The sequence below is a fragment of the Cucurbitaria berberidis genome, assembly GCF_010015615.1.
Source record: "Cucurbitaria berberidis CBS 394.84 unplaced genomic scaffold K460scaffold_3, whole genome shotgun sequence".
Lineage (NCBI taxonomy): Eukaryota > Fungi > Ascomycota > Dothideomycetes > Pleosporales > Cucurbitariaceae > Cucurbitaria > Cucurbitaria berberidis.
The window spans coordinates 849485-866980 of record NW_024468937.1 but is presented as its reverse complement, the minus strand read 5'-3'; the positions used below and the strand labels follow the sequence as shown (position 1 = coordinate 866980).

The 17496-nt window shown below is 47.5% G+C and overlaps 8 protein-coding genes across 8 annotated transcripts; 6 read left to right on the top strand and 2 right to left on the bottom strand.

Moving 5' to 3' along the window:
* Positions 1 to 494: 494 nt before the first annotated feature.
* Positions 495 to 1118, bottom strand: K460DRAFT_365746 (uncharacterized protein). The gene has a single exon (XM_040933240.1). The coding sequence runs from the start codon at positions 788 to 790 to the stop codon at positions 614 to 616; it is 177 nt and encodes a 58-aa protein (XP_040787344.1). The 5' UTR covers positions 791 to 1118; the 3' UTR covers positions 495 to 613.
* Positions 1119 to 1282: 164 nt separating this feature from the next.
* K460DRAFT_405061 (uncharacterized protein) lies at positions 1283 to 1774 on the top strand (the record flags this gene model as incomplete). Its single annotated transcript, XM_040936798.1, has 1 exon — positions 1283 to 1774. One exon carries the CDS (start codon positions 1283 to 1285, stop codon positions 1772 to 1774), a length of 492 nt encoding a protein of 163 aa, XP_040787343.1.
* Positions 1775 to 2331: 557 nt separating this feature from the next.
* On the top strand, positions 2332 to 4610 carry K460DRAFT_365742 (MFS general substrate transporter). The gene is made up of 5 exons (XM_040933239.1): positions 2332 to 2938; positions 3019 to 3177; positions 3365 to 3667; positions 3751 to 4177; positions 4230 to 4610. The coding sequence occupies exons 1-5, from the start codon at positions 2516 to 2518 to the stop codon at positions 4448 to 4450; spliced, it is 1533 nt and encodes a 510-aa protein (XP_040787342.1). The 5' UTR covers positions 2332 to 2515; the 3' UTR covers positions 4451 to 4610.
* A 745-nt stretch (positions 4611 to 5355) lies between these two features.
* On the bottom strand, positions 5356 to 6939 carry K460DRAFT_365740 (N-terminal nucleophile aminohydrolase). The gene is made up of 6 exons (XM_040933238.1): positions 6805 to 6939; positions 6734 to 6755; positions 6666 to 6678; positions 6535 to 6613; positions 6132 to 6475; positions 5356 to 6062 (listed from the first exon to the last, which is right to left on the bottom strand). Exons 1-6 carry the CDS (start codon positions 6805 to 6807, stop codon positions 5786 to 5788), a joined length of 738 nt encoding a protein of 245 aa, XP_040787341.1. The 5' UTR covers positions 6808 to 6939; the 3' UTR covers positions 5356 to 5785.
* A 4223-nt stretch (positions 6940 to 11162) lies between these two features.
* On the top strand, positions 11163 to 13202 carry K460DRAFT_310690 (uncharacterized protein; the record flags this gene model as incomplete). The annotated part of the gene is made up of 3 exons (XM_040930157.1): positions 11163 to 11268; positions 11320 to 11418; positions 11542 to 13202. Coding segments are annotated over exons 1-3 (1857 nt in total), but the record flags the coding sequence as incomplete, so codon positions are not given.
* A 216-nt stretch (positions 13203 to 13418) lies between these two features.
* K460DRAFT_98312 (uncharacterized protein) lies at positions 13419 to 13862 on the top strand. The gene is made up of 2 exons (XM_040938857.1): positions 13419 to 13648; positions 13720 to 13862. The coding sequence occupies exons 1-2, from the start codon at positions 13496 to 13498 to the stop codon at positions 13792 to 13794; spliced, it is 228 nt and encodes a 75-aa protein (XP_040787339.1). The 5' UTR covers positions 13419 to 13495; the 3' UTR covers positions 13795 to 13862.
* A 227-nt stretch (positions 13863 to 14089) lies between these two features.
* Positions 14090 to 16838, top strand: K460DRAFT_416153 (glycoside hydrolase family 17 protein). The gene is made up of 4 exons (XM_040937774.1): positions 14090 to 15177; positions 15258 to 15506; positions 15699 to 15765; positions 15824 to 16838. Exons 1-4 carry the CDS (start codon positions 14461 to 14463, stop codon positions 16375 to 16377), a joined length of 1587 nt encoding a protein of 528 aa, XP_040787338.1. The 5' UTR covers positions 14090 to 14460; the 3' UTR covers positions 16378 to 16838.
* Positions 16330 to 17149, top strand: K460DRAFT_98336 (uncharacterized protein). Its single transcript, XM_040938858.1, has one exon. The coding sequence runs from the start codon at positions 16628 to 16630 to the stop codon at positions 17063 to 17065; it is 438 nt and encodes a 145-aa protein (XP_040787337.1). The 5' UTR covers positions 16330 to 16627; the 3' UTR covers positions 17066 to 17149.
* The last annotated feature ends 347 nt before the right edge of the window (positions 17150 to 17496 follow it).

Sequence of the window (17496 nt, the reverse complement as noted above, 5' to 3'; positions counted from 1 at the left end):
AACTGCTGATGCCTCACGAGGGTGGGGGTGGGAATTAGCGCTTGGTTTGTGCGTTTAGCGGCATTTCGACAGCAAAGCGTGAGGAGTCCTCCTAGCATCGACTAATGATACGAGTGGCATGACTGGAAATGCCCCTTCTCCTTGCTCATATGAGTTGGTCGGGTGTAGACTGTCTGTCCAAGGATGGAGCGACTATGGAGGAGAGACACTACGCATAGCGCAAACGGATAGATTCTCGGACTACCCCGCCTTGTGCTGGGAGGGGGGTATCGATAAGCTTCTCCACGAGGGGCAACGACATGGTCAGCCGCTTGATGAAGTGAGAATGCAGTCTGGTACAATGCATCCTTGGTGGGCTATACTACGGCTGTGCTGGTTGCTACGCGTTGGCTGATGCTACGTGAGCTCACAACATGGGGAGACCAACATGGGGAGACGCGACCTGGTCCTTGGAAGGCCAGCGACAATGTGCCCATGCGATCCTACACAGCAGATGATGGTGTCCTGCTTGGCATTAGTAGTAGCTATGTAAGGCAGCCTATTGTGGGCTGCGAACCAGTGCTGAGTGCTAGACGCAGGCCATGTCTGCAGCCATTCAGCATGCAGCCATTCGTCAGATGGCGGGGCGGCACGGCATGCAGAGATGCAGAGAAGATGCAGGAGGGCTGAGACGATGAGCGAACCGCGCAGCGGGTGTACCCCCGGAAGACGAAGCGAGAACAGGACCGAGCGAGCGAGCGGAAGAGAGAGAGACACAGGAAGCTTGATGTTTTCCGCCGTGGTGAGACATGTGATTGCCGCTGGCCGCCGTCACTCACTGGAATTTGTCGCCGGTTTCAGCGTTCGGTGACGGATCGGAAGGCGCAGCCGCTTAACAAACCACCTGCTTCCGACTTCTTCCTGCCTTCCCTTCTCCCACGGTCCACGGTTCGAACCAACATTTCCCACGCCAGACGCCCTCCTCTGCCCCGCCATTTACACTTGAACCCTCCCAAGCCGCGCCCGTCACATACCCCTACACCCAGCGCGAGAGAGCTACGTCAGAGATACGCTGTCCACCCATAGCCGACAAATAGTACAAAGCCGACCTTCGATTCCCACGCAGTCGCTTAGATACGTCGCGTACAGCACACACGTTCTACTGCCCCCTCAAGTCCACGAGGTAGCTTGGGAGCCATCGTGAAACTCGGCATTTACTAGCTACACAAAGTCGCGCCTAGCGATTTTGATGCACGAAGATCGACAACCTTCTTCCTCAGGGCGACCGGCTCTCGAACACGACATGACGACGAACAGACCATTCTTCGGCGGCTTCCTGGCGGCTTTTCGAGCGCAACCCGCCTTACAGAAAGCCGCGACGTCACAGGCAACATCAGTGGCCTCCTACTCCCATACCGCCTCATCACCGCAAAGCCAAAGTCATGACCCGGCAACGACAACACGGACAATAACCACAAAGACGCGCTCACCATCACCGGGCCCAACAACAGTATCCGTACAAGCAACAGGCCACTTCCAGCCAACGAGGCAACACGCTGCACCATACCACCGCTCTACATCACCCAGAGCGAAAGCCTTTCCCATACCAGGCGCGTCGCAACGAAGTAGGAGAGGCTCAGACAGCTCATCGGAGGGCTTCCACGAAGTCATGGGCGGGGAGAAGTGGTACATAGGCGGCAGGACCGCAACTGGGGAAGAGAAATTCTACAAGCTGGGCATGGTGAAGCGACAGAGGAGCGCGGATCGGTTGAGTCTGGACAAACTCAGTATATAAGCGAGAAGAATCTCTATGGCAAAAGCAGGATTGCATGGTTGGCGTTTCAAGGCGTATTTCGGTACTATCACATCTCAGACAGAGATCCAGTCACATGCGTTTAGAGCAGGGGCCCCCAACGGGCAAATTGGGTCAGGTCAGTATCACAATTGAGCGGTATATATTATTGAAGAACGTATATAAATCAACAGGCTGAGAAGCTCAAACTTCAACAGCAGAGTTCATCGCCGCTTCTCAGAGTCATGCACCGGAACCGAATGCCAAGATATTTAGTGCTCAAAGCCGACTCGTTATTCCCGGTCATTGACGACTCCTCGCACACCGCACCTCCCTTACTGAGCATTCAACAATGAAATTTGCCAATCATAGAGGAAGCTATAATTCGGGACGTCAGTGCCGGGCAAGCTTTCTGCGATACCCCTGTCGAGCTACTCCACCTTTCGGATACAGTCTTGTCGAGGCGCAAATTCTTCACGGAAAAGCCTCTCTGTGGACGTGCACCCAACGGCAATAGTCACCCAGCCGCGGAAAACCACCAAGCTAACGTATCAAGATAGCCCAGATGTAACCTAAATGTGTAGATCCTGACAGTTTGACTCAACCTGCATTATTTCTTCATTGCAGACTTGAATTATAACTTTCGCTTGTCTCGTACTTTTCCGAGGCATTGTCACTCTGCTCTCTTTCTTCCACTTCAATCGCTCCTTAATCACGCAGTCTTGCCTTCTATGAGTACACACAATGGCACCCTCTACCACATCCGCCTCAGCACCCGCTGGCCCCACAGCCACCGAACCTGAAGGGACAAAACAATACGCCTCCATAGTCCCCCAGGAAGATCGTCGTCTAGAACTCCAACGCACCATCTCGACCGTGAGTCACCATGACATGCCGATAGTCAGCTACATTGCCACGGGCGACAATGACGAAAAGTACAATATATTTTCAGTACGCCGAAAGACAATTATCCTTGCTATCATGTCGTTTTGTAGCTTCTTGGCTCCCATGTCGTCGACAACGGTCTTGTCTGCGGTGCCGGAAGTTGCTGAGACGTTCGGTACGGATGGAAGTATTATCAATGTGTCGAATGCATTGTATATGCTGTTTATGGGCATTAGTCCTTGTTTTTACGGGCCGTATGGGAATATCTATGGCAGGAAGTGGGTATGTAATGACCTACGAATACAATATGCCTGCCTCTACAGACATCCAAGTCTTGAAAATTTACTAACCCTCGTGTCTAGGTCTCTGTAGCAAGCGCCACACTGTTCACTGCCTTCTCCATTGGCACCGCCCTGGCACCCAACCTGGCATCTTTCTTCATCTTCAGGATCCTTACTGCTTTCCAAGGCACTGCGTTCCTCGTCATTGGTTCTGCGGTTATTGGAGACATCTACAAGCCTGTGAGTATCCCATATCGTTGCCTATCATAGAGTAGATTCCCTACTACTGCAAGCATACGTCCAGTAGCTTTCAAAGGAGCCAGCTAGTATCCACCCATCCCAACTCGAGGGAAACGAGCTATAACTACTGCATTCCGCAGCAGGTAACCCCTCAGCATCTCTCTGTACACGACTGACATGACCACAGACTGAGCGCGCAACGGCCCTTGGGTGGTTCATGTCTGGGACCTTGATCGGGCCTGCTCTAGGTCCCTTCATCGGTGGCATTATCGTAACCTTCCGCAGCTGGCGTGACATCTTCTGGCTGCAAACCGCCCTCGCCGGCGCCGCAGCTGTCTTTTGCTTCTTCCTGCAGCCTGAAACCATCCACGTCAAACGCTCCGAGGAACTCCAGGGCTTGCCAGCATCAGAGAAAGCGCATAAGATGTGGCAGTGGCTCAATCCCTTTCGCGTTCTCCGCCTATATCGCTACCCGAATTTATTCCTAGTCGTACGTCAACTCCCCTTTCCAACGAATCGCGAGTAGAGAGATCGAGTGGGTGGACAGTTTGCTAATATAGCACACGCTTCTAGGCTTTGTCATCATCTTCATTAGTATGGAACATGTACTCGCTCCTCACACCAATCCGCTACGTCCTCAATCCCCGCTTCAATCTGCAGTCCCCCCTACAGTCTGGACTCTTCTACATTGCACCCGGCTGCGGTTATCTCGTCGGCACCTTCGTAGGAGGCCGATACGCCGATCACATTGTCAAGAAGTACATTTGCATCCGCGGCCACCGCGTCGCTGAGGATCGCTTGCGCAGCTGCCTGGTCTTCCTCGGCGGTGTCATACCAGCGTGCATGATCATTTATGGATGGAGCGTGGAGAAGAGAGTGGGCGGTGTGGCGCTACCCGTGGTCATGATGTTTCTGCAGGGCGTGGCCCAATTATTTTGCTTTCCTAGCTTGAATACGTATTGTTTGGATGTTATGCAGAGTCGCAGCGCGGAAGTCGTTGGTGAGTCTCCATTTTTACATCCTACGTGTGTTCATCAACTAATATTTTCCAGCTGGAAACTACTTCATGCGCTACGTTTTTGCGGCTGCGGGTTCAGCTGCGTGTCTTCCAGCTGTTCGCGCCATTGGCGTAGGGTGGTTCTCTACTATCAGCGCTCTGTTCCTCGTCGCTGGTGCGGCTGCTACGTATGTGACTGCGCTGTATGGGGAGAGTTGGCGCGTAGCTATTGATGAGAAGAAGGCGGCAAAGAAAGAAGGGGACAATAAGGTGTAAGATATTACCATAGACGTCGCTATGTTGTTTGAGCATTTGGGAGTATCATGGCGTTTGCATTCGGACAAGGCGCCAAGGGCATGATCATTTGGGACATAATCGAGGGAAGATAATAGAGTAATGAGAGTTTAATAGATAAACAAATGATACCAAACGGCTTTTACCTCCAGTTGTCATGTGTGCTTCCACTTCTCAGCATGAGAAAGTAGAGTAGTGGAAATTATAGCAAGACGCTGCTGTTAGTCGCTGACACCCGCAAAATCCCGGCCACCGTGATTGGGTGCCAAGCCTCACCTCTCCCCGGCCAGCAACTTCAACTTCTTCCACCCATCGACACCTCTGACCTCACCGCAACCCACTGCCGCAACCATGCCTTCACACCCGTCCCACGGCGCGACGCCCGCTGCTTTCGTAAGCTTCTAGCCCTGCCATTGGCCCTGCCGTCGCCGAAGATGGGTCGGTGAGAACGTATGTTGGATGAAGGCTAACAGGTGGGAACAGAGCAAGCGCACCCCTTACAAGGCTTACCGGAGTCCTTTCGGTCCTCAGTACGTATTCTCGAGTTATTACAAGCGGATTGGGTGCCATTGGAGGGTGGAGAGAGCCGTTGGGGAGATCCAGTAGAAGCGGCGGAACAGGAGCGAGAGCACGATATAAGAGATGGGAGCTTAGCTATACGCTGGCATCAAAGCATGAAAGCAGATAGAATTGGGATCTCGCTCTCACCGGCCAGGCGATTCGAAGATGTTGGGATTTGAGCACGACTAATGCACCCACAGATACACCATCGCGAAGCATTACCACGGTATCACCGCCCAGACACTCATGAAGGCGTACGTTGCACTCCACAGGACACCCACTAACTGTCCCACGCCCCAGAAATTGACTCTTCGCAGTGGTGTTCTTGCCGGTGGCTTCGGCGGCGCAGCTGGCTTCTTCGCGTTCTTCTTCTTCGCTGAAGTCCCCACGGTCCGCGATGACATTGTCATGAAGATCCCGGTTCTGCGTGAATTCTTCAGGAAGGAGATTGCGCCCGAGGACAACCCATTTTAGATGCATTGCGTTTCAGAAGGGTTGCAATGGAGGAACGAGGAGGCTGACGGGGGACGATGTACCATACAAAGCGTGGCATGAGCATCAAGATGGAATAGCATGCTGTACATTAGCGGCTGCGATTGCGGAATAGACATTTCTTCTGGTCAATCCTGTGCAAGATGCATGCATGGCTTCATTGATCGTGACTATGATAGGCGCTTTAAGATGCTCCTTTTGATATCCTCTACATCTCCAGATCGTGGCCTATCGCGATTGTACTCCGCGCTTGCTACTCATGACCTAATTCGTGGGCAGCCTTCCTACGACCTCCGCCATCTCCGCATCCGTGTAGATCCTGAAGCCCTTGTCCTTGGTCACACTTGCCAACTGCACATTCTTGCTGTCTAGCTTCTCCTCCATAACCTGCTTCAGTGTCTTGAGCACGAGCACCTCGGCCTCAGGCAGGGTAAGCGACTTGTGGAATTCGTTCTGGAGCTCTGCTTGTGCACCCTCGGATCCGGATCCGATAGCTTTGGCATCGTAGCGGTAGAAAGTACCGGAGGGTTCGGCGTGATATCTACGTCTTCGTTAGATCCTTGTCCAAAGAGAGGTTCCGCGCGAAAGATAGTTTGAATATGTGACGTACAGACTCGGCCCATCTTCATCGTAACCCGCAATCAACAGCGCCACGCCAAACGGCCTACTCATGATGCTCTCCTCTCCCTCAGCACCCTCGCCAAATCGCAGCGCCAAATCGCATATCGCCTGCGTGCAGCTCTCGACGCGCAGTGGCTCGTTGTAATTGAAGGCGTGGTTCTGGCTCTCGACGCGGGCATGCTCGACCATGCTTCGTGCATCGGCTTGCAGGCCGGACATGGCACAGCCGATGTGGCGGTCGATTTCGACAATCTTCTCGACCGAGCTGGTTTCGAGGAGGGTGGATGTTACGCGCTTTTCTACGCCGAGGATTACACCTTCGCCTGTTGCTACCTGTACGGGTCCTTGTAAGCACGAGATCGCTTTAGAGAGGGCGAAGCGTGTGTGCGTACACCTATCGCTGTTGAGCCGAGCTTAATGGCTTCTAACGAGTATTCGACTTGGAAGAGGCGGCCTTCGGGCGAGAAGGTGCTGCAGACTTGTGAGTTTGCGAATCGAGGACAGGAGGGTATGGGTGACGTACTTGATGCCGCGATCTGAAGCTCATTGTTAGCATGGTTCCTACGGTGTCTGATAATCTGAAGTACTCACCATATTCGCTTCGTGCTATGAACTGCTTATATTAGCAGAGAGAGCTCTAGCGGGGCTTAATGAAAGCGTACCATGGTGGCTGTTTGTGTGGACGAGAATTGAAAGGCTGTGGGGTGAAGCTACAATGTAGTCGGCGAGAAAAGGAAGGTCGAAAGAGCAGTACTAGGTCACAGAGGCGGTATGTCGTAGACGTTGGTGTTTCTGAGCTGGAGCTTCAAGGCAACATGGAGCCGCGAGTTCGCGCTAGAACTTGATGCCAAGACATTACAGCTATCACCCTAGCCACATCAGCTACCATCACTTCTTCTACCCTATGACCTCGTTGCATTTCATACACATTCTACTACGTCGCTCGATGCTTTTTATGGCGTAATGATCGATTTTATGTCTACATCTTTCTATAAATTAATAGAACGACCCGCCACTACCCTGTGCAGAATAGTTCCGAGTTCTCTTTTGGAACACATCTATCGCATACCTGAGATCATTGAAGGAACAGTAATGAAATGTGTTGGGAGGCGATGAAGCATCTTGCTCATTTCCCACAGCAAGGCCCCTTATATCGACTCCGACCCTACGCTACCAGTGGGTGGTTGGAAGGCTCTGGTTCCGTAGCTCTTACATCGAAAATATGATCAAGCCCGTGAAGTAGCGAAGCTTCGTAATACAGACACTCCTTGGCGAAGTGCGGAGACACGCAGAATCGGCTCTTTTGGTCGATGGTATGTGGACTTCATGAATCGGACAGCCTAGCCTGTGATGTCTAGATTTAGCACACATTAAACTTATCATAGCCTATATTAGGCATTCTGGCATTGGCCCGGGCTATTTCTTGCGACTGAAGGTGACTCAGCCAGCTCCGATCTTCGAGAGAATTCATATAAATTCAAAGGGTCCTATACCTTGATGTTCTACTAATTGTCGACTGTCCTTTGTACCTGGAGAATAAGAACCACTTAAAGCGAATCGACAGTTGCCGGCACTCATCCTATCAAAGCCGGAACCGAACGGCCTGCCACACACATCACGAACCGAGCTGGAAACACGAAAGAAGGCAGCTAGTACACATCGGCCCTACACTGCCGCGTGCGAACAACGAGCCTGATTACATCCCCAAGCGATAGGAAGCCTGCGCGATGATGAAGGAGGCTCTACATCATCGTCCTGGGTGGACGGGATTGATAGCCAGCGGAACGCCCTGCTTTACGGACACTCTCTCGACCCAGGCCGCGCCCGATTTCTTGTAGTTGCTTCTTACTGTTTCGAGCACATGGCCGGCCTGGATCTAAGTATGCAAGCTACCCTAGATGCAACGTGTTCTACTTTTGGATCGGGATGGCCTCTAGCGTTGTCCAAGGTTTACGAAAACGCTACTAAGGTAGGACAGCTAATAAACTGCGGCAGCCGATAAACTACTTTAACTAAAGTTACCTATCTGTAAAAATAAGGCTGTAGAGCTACTTACAAAAGTTAGTATTATAAAATTTTATAAAGTATTAGTAAACAAAAGCTTGCAATTAATTTATACTATTTAAATTTTTCTAGAAAGTTAATTTAGCAGCTGCGCATAGTAGTTTTAAGTAAAAGCTGCAATAGCTGTAATATATCTAAACTACTACTTTTAGCGTTTATAATATAATAATACTTTGCTATATTTAAATTTACAAAATATAAAATTATTTACTTATATTTATTTGCCTTATTATAAAGTTTTTATAAAATTATAGCTTTTTTTTTTTATTGCTTTTACGCGCGCATAGTAGTTTATTTTTAAACTACTACTATACGCTTTTTTATAGCGCGCTCTTTAGTAAGCAATTGCACTACTTTTACTTTTTTTATAATTTTTTTTTTATATAATATTACTACTGCTTTTAGCTTTTTTATTTTTTTTTTTTAAAATTATTTAGTTTTATTTTTATATTATTTTACTATATTGCGCGCGCGAGCTTCTTAGATAGTTTTTAAATTTTAAAATACTATAGCGCTATAAAACTTTTTATATTATTAAAAATTTAAAAGTTTATTTTTACTTTTATACTTTTTTTTAGTTAAAAGCGCGTTACAGAAACTTTTATTTTTATAGTAAAAAAACTTATTTTATACTTAGAAAGAATATAATACAAAACTTAACTATTTAGCTTTAATTTTTATTTTATTTTTTATAGCAATTTTAAATAAATTGCGGAGCTAGTTTTAAGTATCTTTATTATTATTTTTTTTATTTATTAATTTTTAATTTTTTTATTATAGTTGTGTTTTAAATTATTGTAGTATAATATTAGTATTAGGTAGCTTAACGCCTATAGTTTTAAATACCTTTTATATATTTATAAAAGTAAATATAGTATTATAAGTAGCCTAAAATAATAAAAAAAAGTTGCTTTTATTTATAAAAATAAAACTTTAGCTATAATAAAAGTAGTGCAAGAGCTTAGTTAAATAAGTAGTTAAAAAAAGTAAAAAAAGCACTATATCTAAAAGTTATAAGCTGTAAGTTAAATAAAAAGAAAATATTATTAAAAAAATCTTATTAGCGTTGTAAAAGTTTATAAAATTAGTAGTAAAGTAGCTGCTATAACTATTAAAAATAAAAATTTTATAACTTGCCTGCGCTTTACTCTTTATACGCTAATTAAAAACCTGTTTAAACTAGGCTAAACTAATATTATTATTAGACTATTTAAAAAAACTTATTATAAAAAAAACTTAGTATTTTTTAGCTTTTATATTGCGTAATTAAGTGTTATAAAGTTTTTTTTTTTTTTTAAAAACTATACTTAAATCTACTGCGCTCTTATCTGCATAAATATATATTAAAATTATTATTTATTTTTAGTTGCTATCTTATAAGGCTGCTATAATTTATTTTTACTTTTAAAGTTACTTTAAAAAAACCTATTTAAAGCGTAAAGTAATGCTAATAAAAAAATTTTTTTTATTTATATTATAAATATAGCGCGCGTTAACGTTATACTTTTAAATTTTTAAATAAAAAAAGTTAAAATATAATTTATAGTTATATTTAGTATTAGCAAGGAGCCGTTTGCGATTAATCCTAGTAATATATTTAAAAATAAAAATATTATAATATTTTTTAAGAAATTACAAAATCTACTTATTAGAAACTTTTTATTTTAATAACTTAAAAGCGAAATTTTTTATTATAGCTTTTATAAGTAAAAGCCTGTAATTAGATAATTTTTATATATACTATATAAATTTTAATTCTTATTATAAGTTAAAATGCGTGCGTTGTTAAAACTTTTTTATATTTAATTATATTTTCTTTTAGTACTAATGTATTAAAGTAATCTAATTAATACTAAATATTTTTATAGCTGCGCAATATAAGAGTTGTTTTTTTAAACTTTGCAAATTAATTACTGCAATTATATTTAAAATTAGATTATTAGTAGTTAATATATTGCGGTTTAAAAATAACGTGTTAAGTTTATTTTAATATTAAGGTAGTTCATCAGCTGCCGCGGTTTATCAGCTGTCCTACCTTAGTAGCGCACCTACATCGTCGCCTTTTTGCAGAGATTCCACAGTCACCGTCGGCTCACTACAAGCAATACATACGTCTCGCCTACGGAAACCTGGCCTGGACGCTATTGGAAAACGTTGGTCACACATCAATGTCCTAGACGTCAAATTAGTCTGAAGGACACGACTAGAGAATCGCCAAGATTCCACTTTTCAGGGAGGAAAGGACCCCACATTGTCAGCTCCACCTTTCTAATAAAACACTCGCACTGACTCGAGCGTTGAAAGAGCTAGGGAAGCATGGTGGTGTCTGATTATCCAAACCAACAATTACCCTGCTCGGATCACTGCTCAGCTTCATGAAAGTCGGCTCGTGTTCCAGCGCCACAAATGCATATCCGAGCCGTCTGGCCCTCCCTGCTTAACCACATGGAGTCCATCCTTTATAGGTGGTGCTCAAATGAGAGCGTATACCCGAGTGACTCAGCAACGAAAATCTTATCTAACTAAGGCGGCATGCAACATCCTAGCTGTCGGCGATATGAGCTCCAGGCTAGTAAATTCCCGTCAGACTACAAGTGGCCAGAATCAGTCTCAAAAGATGATTTCAGTGTACACCTCCAATCTAAGCGTGCATGTCTCACGGAACTTACCATGATACCACCTGGGTAACCGAGCTTGCAAGCCCGATAATAACGGCATCATTGGCCAAGCGTCAAATAGAGCTTCGAGACTCTTCACCTCCATTTTCTAGTTGAAGGGCAAGCCGTGTGGGCGCACCCTTCTTTGGCAACTTCGTGCGCTTATGCAATCCGAGCTGACCGCTCTTGCGAATATCTAGACCATGGAGCACCCCCCTTTACGGTTCTGATCATGTCTACAGTATTATTCGGTCACTCTGTTTAACCACTTCATAATGGCTCATCACATAATCTACAGTCTTCTAGTAATGCAAACTTTTCTTCGGCTCAGTACCGCGCAGCTCCCAGCTGTATTGAAACCAAATGATGTGGTCACGTTCTTCTGTTCCCGTTGGTATCATCAATGTACGTTGAAAGCACCACTCATTAGAACAACTCAATCGCTGACTTGAATAGCCATCGTGAAGAACGACATACTTTATTTGTATGGTGGTATCCAGACCTTCAATGTACCCAACCTTACAGTAAAGTCGACAAATAACACACTTGGTTACAGTAAGTAACAATCCTCTCACGGTAGCCTTGTTTGTGACTGCTTACAAGCCCAAATATTCATGATCGCTCCTTGCTTCGTCGAAAAAAAGTCAACCTAGAGAGACCTTTCCTAACAGTAAATAGATCCTTTCCTTTTACAACTCAGCTTGAAGGACTCGTGGAACTGGCAAAACAATATTTCATGGCTTTCCTACCCCATTGAGAACAACCCCAGAACCGGTGCCCATGTCCGACACGCGATGACCAACGGAGCCATGTATCATGGTCCGTACAATTCCTCCAGTATATGGACTTATAGCGGTACCGTGTTTAGAGGCAACACATCTGTTCTCGATGCAGATGGACCCTATGCCAACCAGTATCCACTCTGGTCGTTCGATAATGAGACGCAGAACTGGGATCAGTTCGACCTGGGACAACTCAAAACACCGAGCTACGGACTCTCCGCGGAAGCACCAGATCAAGGCTTGGCCTTCTACCTGAATGGCCAGACTGACAACGGCACAGACCCTGATACATGGGTGGGTGGTGATACCACAACGCTGCTTAGCGGCATGATGGTCATAGACTTGGTTCACCAGAGGGCCACGAATATCTCGACCACGAGTATGAAAGACCCTCAACCTCGAATAGGCGGCGCTATGCAATATATACCTGGTCTAGCCGACAGTGGCGTGATAGTCGCGTTGGGCGGTAAGGTATATGATGGCATACAGACTACAACCTCTCAAACTAGAGGTCGCTTATTGTCCTTCGACAACATCGACTTGTTTGACATTGCGTCCTACCTAACGGACTCCCGCAGTAATGGAACTTGGTATCAACAGGCCACATCTGGCGAGGTCCCTCCTCCGCGCATCGACTCTTGCACTGCCATGGCATCGGCTCCAGACAACTCTACTCACAACATCTACATGTACGGCGGTTGGGATCCAACAGGCGATCAAACGAAGTGGTATGATGACGTCTACGTATTATCATTGCCATCCTTCACTTGGGTGAAGATGTTTCAAGCTGATTCACCACGCTATGGACATACATGTCACCTAGTTGGCCGCCAGCTTCTCACAATAGGCGGACATAACGTGCGCCGTAACATTACCAATATGTGTGACTGGGAACAACAGTCCATCGGAGTTTTAGACTTGCCCACCATGACTTGGGGTAGTATCTTTGACGCCTCTCATCAACAATATGAAATGAGCAAAGGATTGGTGGACAAGATAGGCGGCACACCCCAAGGTAGCAACGCTATGGCGATTCCTATGAACGGATGGTCTTCGCCTGCCTTGGAAGCGATTATTAGAACAAATCGGACCTACTCCCATCTCAACGGCACCATAGAAGTCATTCGACCCAACACCGGTACCTCCGTACTAAGCTTGAGCACGCGAACCGCAATCATTGCTGGCATCACCGTCACTGTTGTCACGCTGATCACCTGCATCGCTTGGCTTCTTTACATCCGTCACAAGCGCCGCAACGTGGCCAGGAGGGCTGAAAATTCTATGGAAAGAGATGGGCGTTTCAACATCTTCGAAGTTGAAGAAAAAGCAAAATACGAGCTATCGCCCGATGAGAAGAAGGTCTACGAGATGATCAGTACAGAATGCAGACATGAGTCTCCAGATACGGCTGTGACAGCCGAAGCCGACAGGGCGAATGCAGTCACTTATGCGGCAGAGTTGCCGGCGACTAACTTCAGCGAGGGCGGAAGATGGGGAGTGCCCATCATTAAAGTACCAAGCCCAAGTGCTTCGAGGCGAGGGAGTGCTGTGGCTGGTGTTCACTCCGGAAGGGGAGGTGGGAATATAGGTTGAGAACCAAAGACTTTGGATGAACTCATAAGATATGAATGCTACGACCCTAAGGTGCTTCTAGATGGTTTAAGAGAATACATGTGTTCAGGGCATCTGAATCCGACCTGTATCGAGACTAGTGATATGTAGTAGCGTCATCTAGTGCGGAACACCATCTCCAAGGCTCATAGGGCTGAACGCACAACCATCCTACACAACATACTAAGGTTACGCATCACCAGCATCTTGACTGATACGCCGTTGCCTATCTTAGTGCAATGTGGCTCTGCCAACTTCTAGTGCGCGTCATCGCCACGCACGGTTATTCCCGGCACGTGTATCGCTTCTCCTTAGTTCGGACCAGCTGTGTCCACGTCATCATTCCATTCCACGCGTTTTGGTCATCATCGGCGCAGGCGTTTTGGTCGCAAGTACGCATGAATTCTCTCTAGTGTACCACATCAGGCGACAGTCACGATCTAATTGATAACATATCGGACAGATGACACCGAAACGAAGAGTCGCGAGCTCAAAGAAACGAAGATTCACTCGGATTCGTGAGACATTTCTGTTTTGATCCTGAATGATACTTTATAGGTTCAATTTCAGGTCATGATTCTGTACACAAAGAGAATGCTATGCGACCATTTGAATCCAGGGTCATGATCGAAGAACAGGTTATTTTTACCCGGATAGCTACTAACCGGGACCTTTACGTCGCCCTGCGAGCCGTTGAATATTGGCTTCCCCACATCGACCAATGATCAGAAAAGCTTGTGCGAACTGGGCTTTGCTTGTCTCTCCACATTGCGGTTCTAGAATGTGTGGCAGCCCAAAGATCATCGCCAACACTACGGTACAGCAACATACAGCAGCTCCCAGTTGTGCCACGAAGTGTATAGCATCGCGCTATCATCCGATGATGTTTTCGAGAGTTCGTGCGTTCCAGCCAAATGAGCAAAGAACGGAGCCTGACGGGGACCTGATTTGCCTTGCGCGATCCCTGCATATGTTCTTTCCACCATCGTCACCTATTCGCTGTTCTGCGCTTTCCCCTGCGGCTAATGCACGCACCTGCCTATCATCGTGGATGAGACGTCACTGATCAATAAATATATCTTTTCTTCATTCCACTTCAATTTGTCTTCCCGCGCTATTCCCAACAACCTCCTACACCTTTTGATCGGCCTCTGCCCTTCAGTCTCTCACATCGCCCTGTTCCTCCTTTTACTATACAGCAACGATGCGTGTTTCTTCCTCTGTTCTTGCTGCAGCAAGCCTCTTGGCCACAGCCAACGCTGCCATCAAAGGCTTCAATTACGGCGCTCAGTTCAATAACGATCAAGCGAAGACGCGAGTCGACTTTGAATATGAATTCAACGCCGCAAAGCAACTTCCAGGAACAAATGGATGGACCAGCGCACGCCTATACACCATGATTCAGCATGGCTCCCAGAACACCGTAATCGAGGCAATCCAGGCTGCGATCAACACCAACACTACGCTCTTGCTCGGAATGTGGGCTTCAGCCGGCCAGCAGGTGATCAATAATGAGATTACCGCTCTCAAAGCTGCTATTTCGCAGTATGGCACTGCCTTCACAAACTTGGTCGTTGGTATTTCCGTCGGCAGCGAGGATCTGTACCGCATTACCCCAACTGGTATCGAAAATCATTCGGGCGCTGGTGCTCAGCCCAATGAGTTGGTCAACTACGTCCAGCAGACCCGTGCTGCCATTCGTGGCACTCCTCTTGAGGGCAAGCCTATCGGCCATGTTGATACCTGGACGGTGTACGTGAATGCCTCAAACAACGCTGTCATCTCCGCTCTCGACTTCATCGGTATGGATGCCTACCCGTACTTCCAGTCCACCATGGCAAATAGCATTGGTAGCGGTAGCCAGCTGTTCTTCGATGCCTATCACGCCACTGTCGGTGCCGCTCAGGGGAAGCCTGTCTGGGTAAGTGTCCGCTCAACGTTTTCTGTCACTCAAAACGTACTTCAATATATCACGACCGAGCTCTGCTAACGACTGAATAGGTGACTGAGACCGGCTGGCCGGTATCTGGCAAAACTCTAAACCAGGCCGAGCCCAATGCGGGTAATGCTCGCATCTACTGGGAGGATGTCACCTGCCAACTGGTCAAGGACAATGTCAACCTCTATTACTTTACCCTACAAGACGTACAGTACGGTAACCCGGTTCCATCATTCGGTATCAAGCCTGCGGGTGATCTTCTGCAGGTGCAGCCATTGTTCGACTTGTCCTGCCCTGCCAGCGCCAAGCCGGTAAGCTAGTTCCTTCCGCTCTTCCTTTCGTCGTCGCTGTCACCACTTTTGTTCTTGTTTCTATACAACCTCCCAGTCGCCTCTTCTGTGCTCCTCTACTTTCTGCCTGTTATCCAGTCACGTTGCGACTGTCCTTGCATACGTCCCCAACGTGTGCCAGGTTGGATCGCACGGGCTAATAGATATGCGAAGTCTTCGTCGGTGTCTATTACGGCGACCAGCAGAAGTACTGGGTTGCTGACAGGAACTGGGTCGTCTAGTACGGGAGCTGAGGAAAACTGCATAACATGTACCAAATCCATTCTAACAAGTAACAGCGCAACTAACTCCCACGATTTCGACAACCACGCCCAGAACCACCACCGTTCCTGTGATAACCATGCCAGCTATCCCTCGCGGTCTTCCAGAACCTTTCGAAGAGCCGCATTTGATTGTCCCCGTCGACAAGGCCGATCCGTCCAAGGTTGTGGGCGACGGCTACACCGCGCTACTATCTCCTACGGTATCGACCATCTTCTTCTATGATGTCGGTCCAGCCCATCAAGGCAAGACATGCACGCTCGTCTTCCACGTGCCACCGCCATTCAAGTCTTCAGAGTTCGCCCCGGTCCACATCCGAGCTCCTGGTGGCATAAGCGTGTCACGCCTCAGCAACCAAGGACCTGCAGAAGTCAGTACCATTGCTGTAGGCAATTCGACCCCTGTCGGGGTGGTACCCTTGGTTCAGGCTGGGAATCAATTCAATATCGCCAGCGCACCTTGCGAAGCTGGACAGAGGGTTGGGTATCAAGTCGATTCGCTTTATGGCCTGAGCATGGACTGGTTCCAGATGACGAATCCTCCGCTGGGTCTCTTCATGCTGGTGAGCTAGATTCGGTTTGGTGATCACACGAGTGGTTTGATTGTGGGTGAGGATGTTGATGTATTGCTACGACCTCGACGAAAAGTCCTACCTTTCTTGTTAATGTTAAAACTTAATGTTACTTTTGTAGTAGAACATTCCTTTTTTATAATTTCAGTCTTCATTTTGTGCTCATGCCCTTCTTAGTGTAATAACCTTTTGTTTCGCTCGATGATAAAACAGGAGAAATAATGATACGCAAGCGTAGCACCTCAACTACATGACCGCACACGCATCCCCAACATCCGGCTCACTATTTCGCCTTCTCCCATCCACCCTCGCCGCTCCAACACCCGCATCCTTAAACGACGCTGGCACGCTCCCAATCCCGCTTTTCCCCAGCGCAATAATCGCACTATTCCAGCCTGATCTACTCGTCGCAACGCGCCTCTTAGCCCCGAGCGTTCCATACGCGCAGGTAGCGAGCGAAGTCATGAATCCAAGAAGCACAACAACCAGAAGCGCCCGCAGTTCCCATCGGACTAGACTGCCGCAAATGTGTGTGCTCCAATGTTCGACCCGCTCGATCGTCTCTTGTATCCGGAAGTGGGGGTTCGACGGCATATCAGGGCGTGTATGGTGGTGGCGCTTCGGTTGGTGTTTTCCGCGTTGCGGACAGCGCGTCGATGTCGGTGGGCGTGGGTCTTGCTTTGAGTAGAATGAGGGTGTAGCGGAATGCGGACGGTGGGTTTGTAGTTGGAGATTTTGGGACGCAGCGGCGGTGGAAGACCGGGGAGAGAAGATGACGCATTGAGATGGGGATTTGGCGGTGTTATAGGCTTGATTGGAGTCCGTGGAGTAGGGTGGTTGGAAGGGCGTTGGCTAGCTAGCTAGCTAGCTGGCTTGTGATTGTTTTGTGTGGCTTTTTCTTTGTATCTTCTCTTTCTTTCTCTATACGAGGACTGGAATCGTGGAACAAATAAATGGCTGACTTGCGTATTCGTAGGTTCGCTTTGAGACGGTAAAGCTTAGGTGCGCGTAGGTCAGTGTGAATGGTCGAGTCGTGTTGGTTCGATAGGAAGGGCGTCGTTGTCTCAGCCAAAGATGCCAGCCACCATTTTCTTTCTATTATACCTCCTCGTATAGACG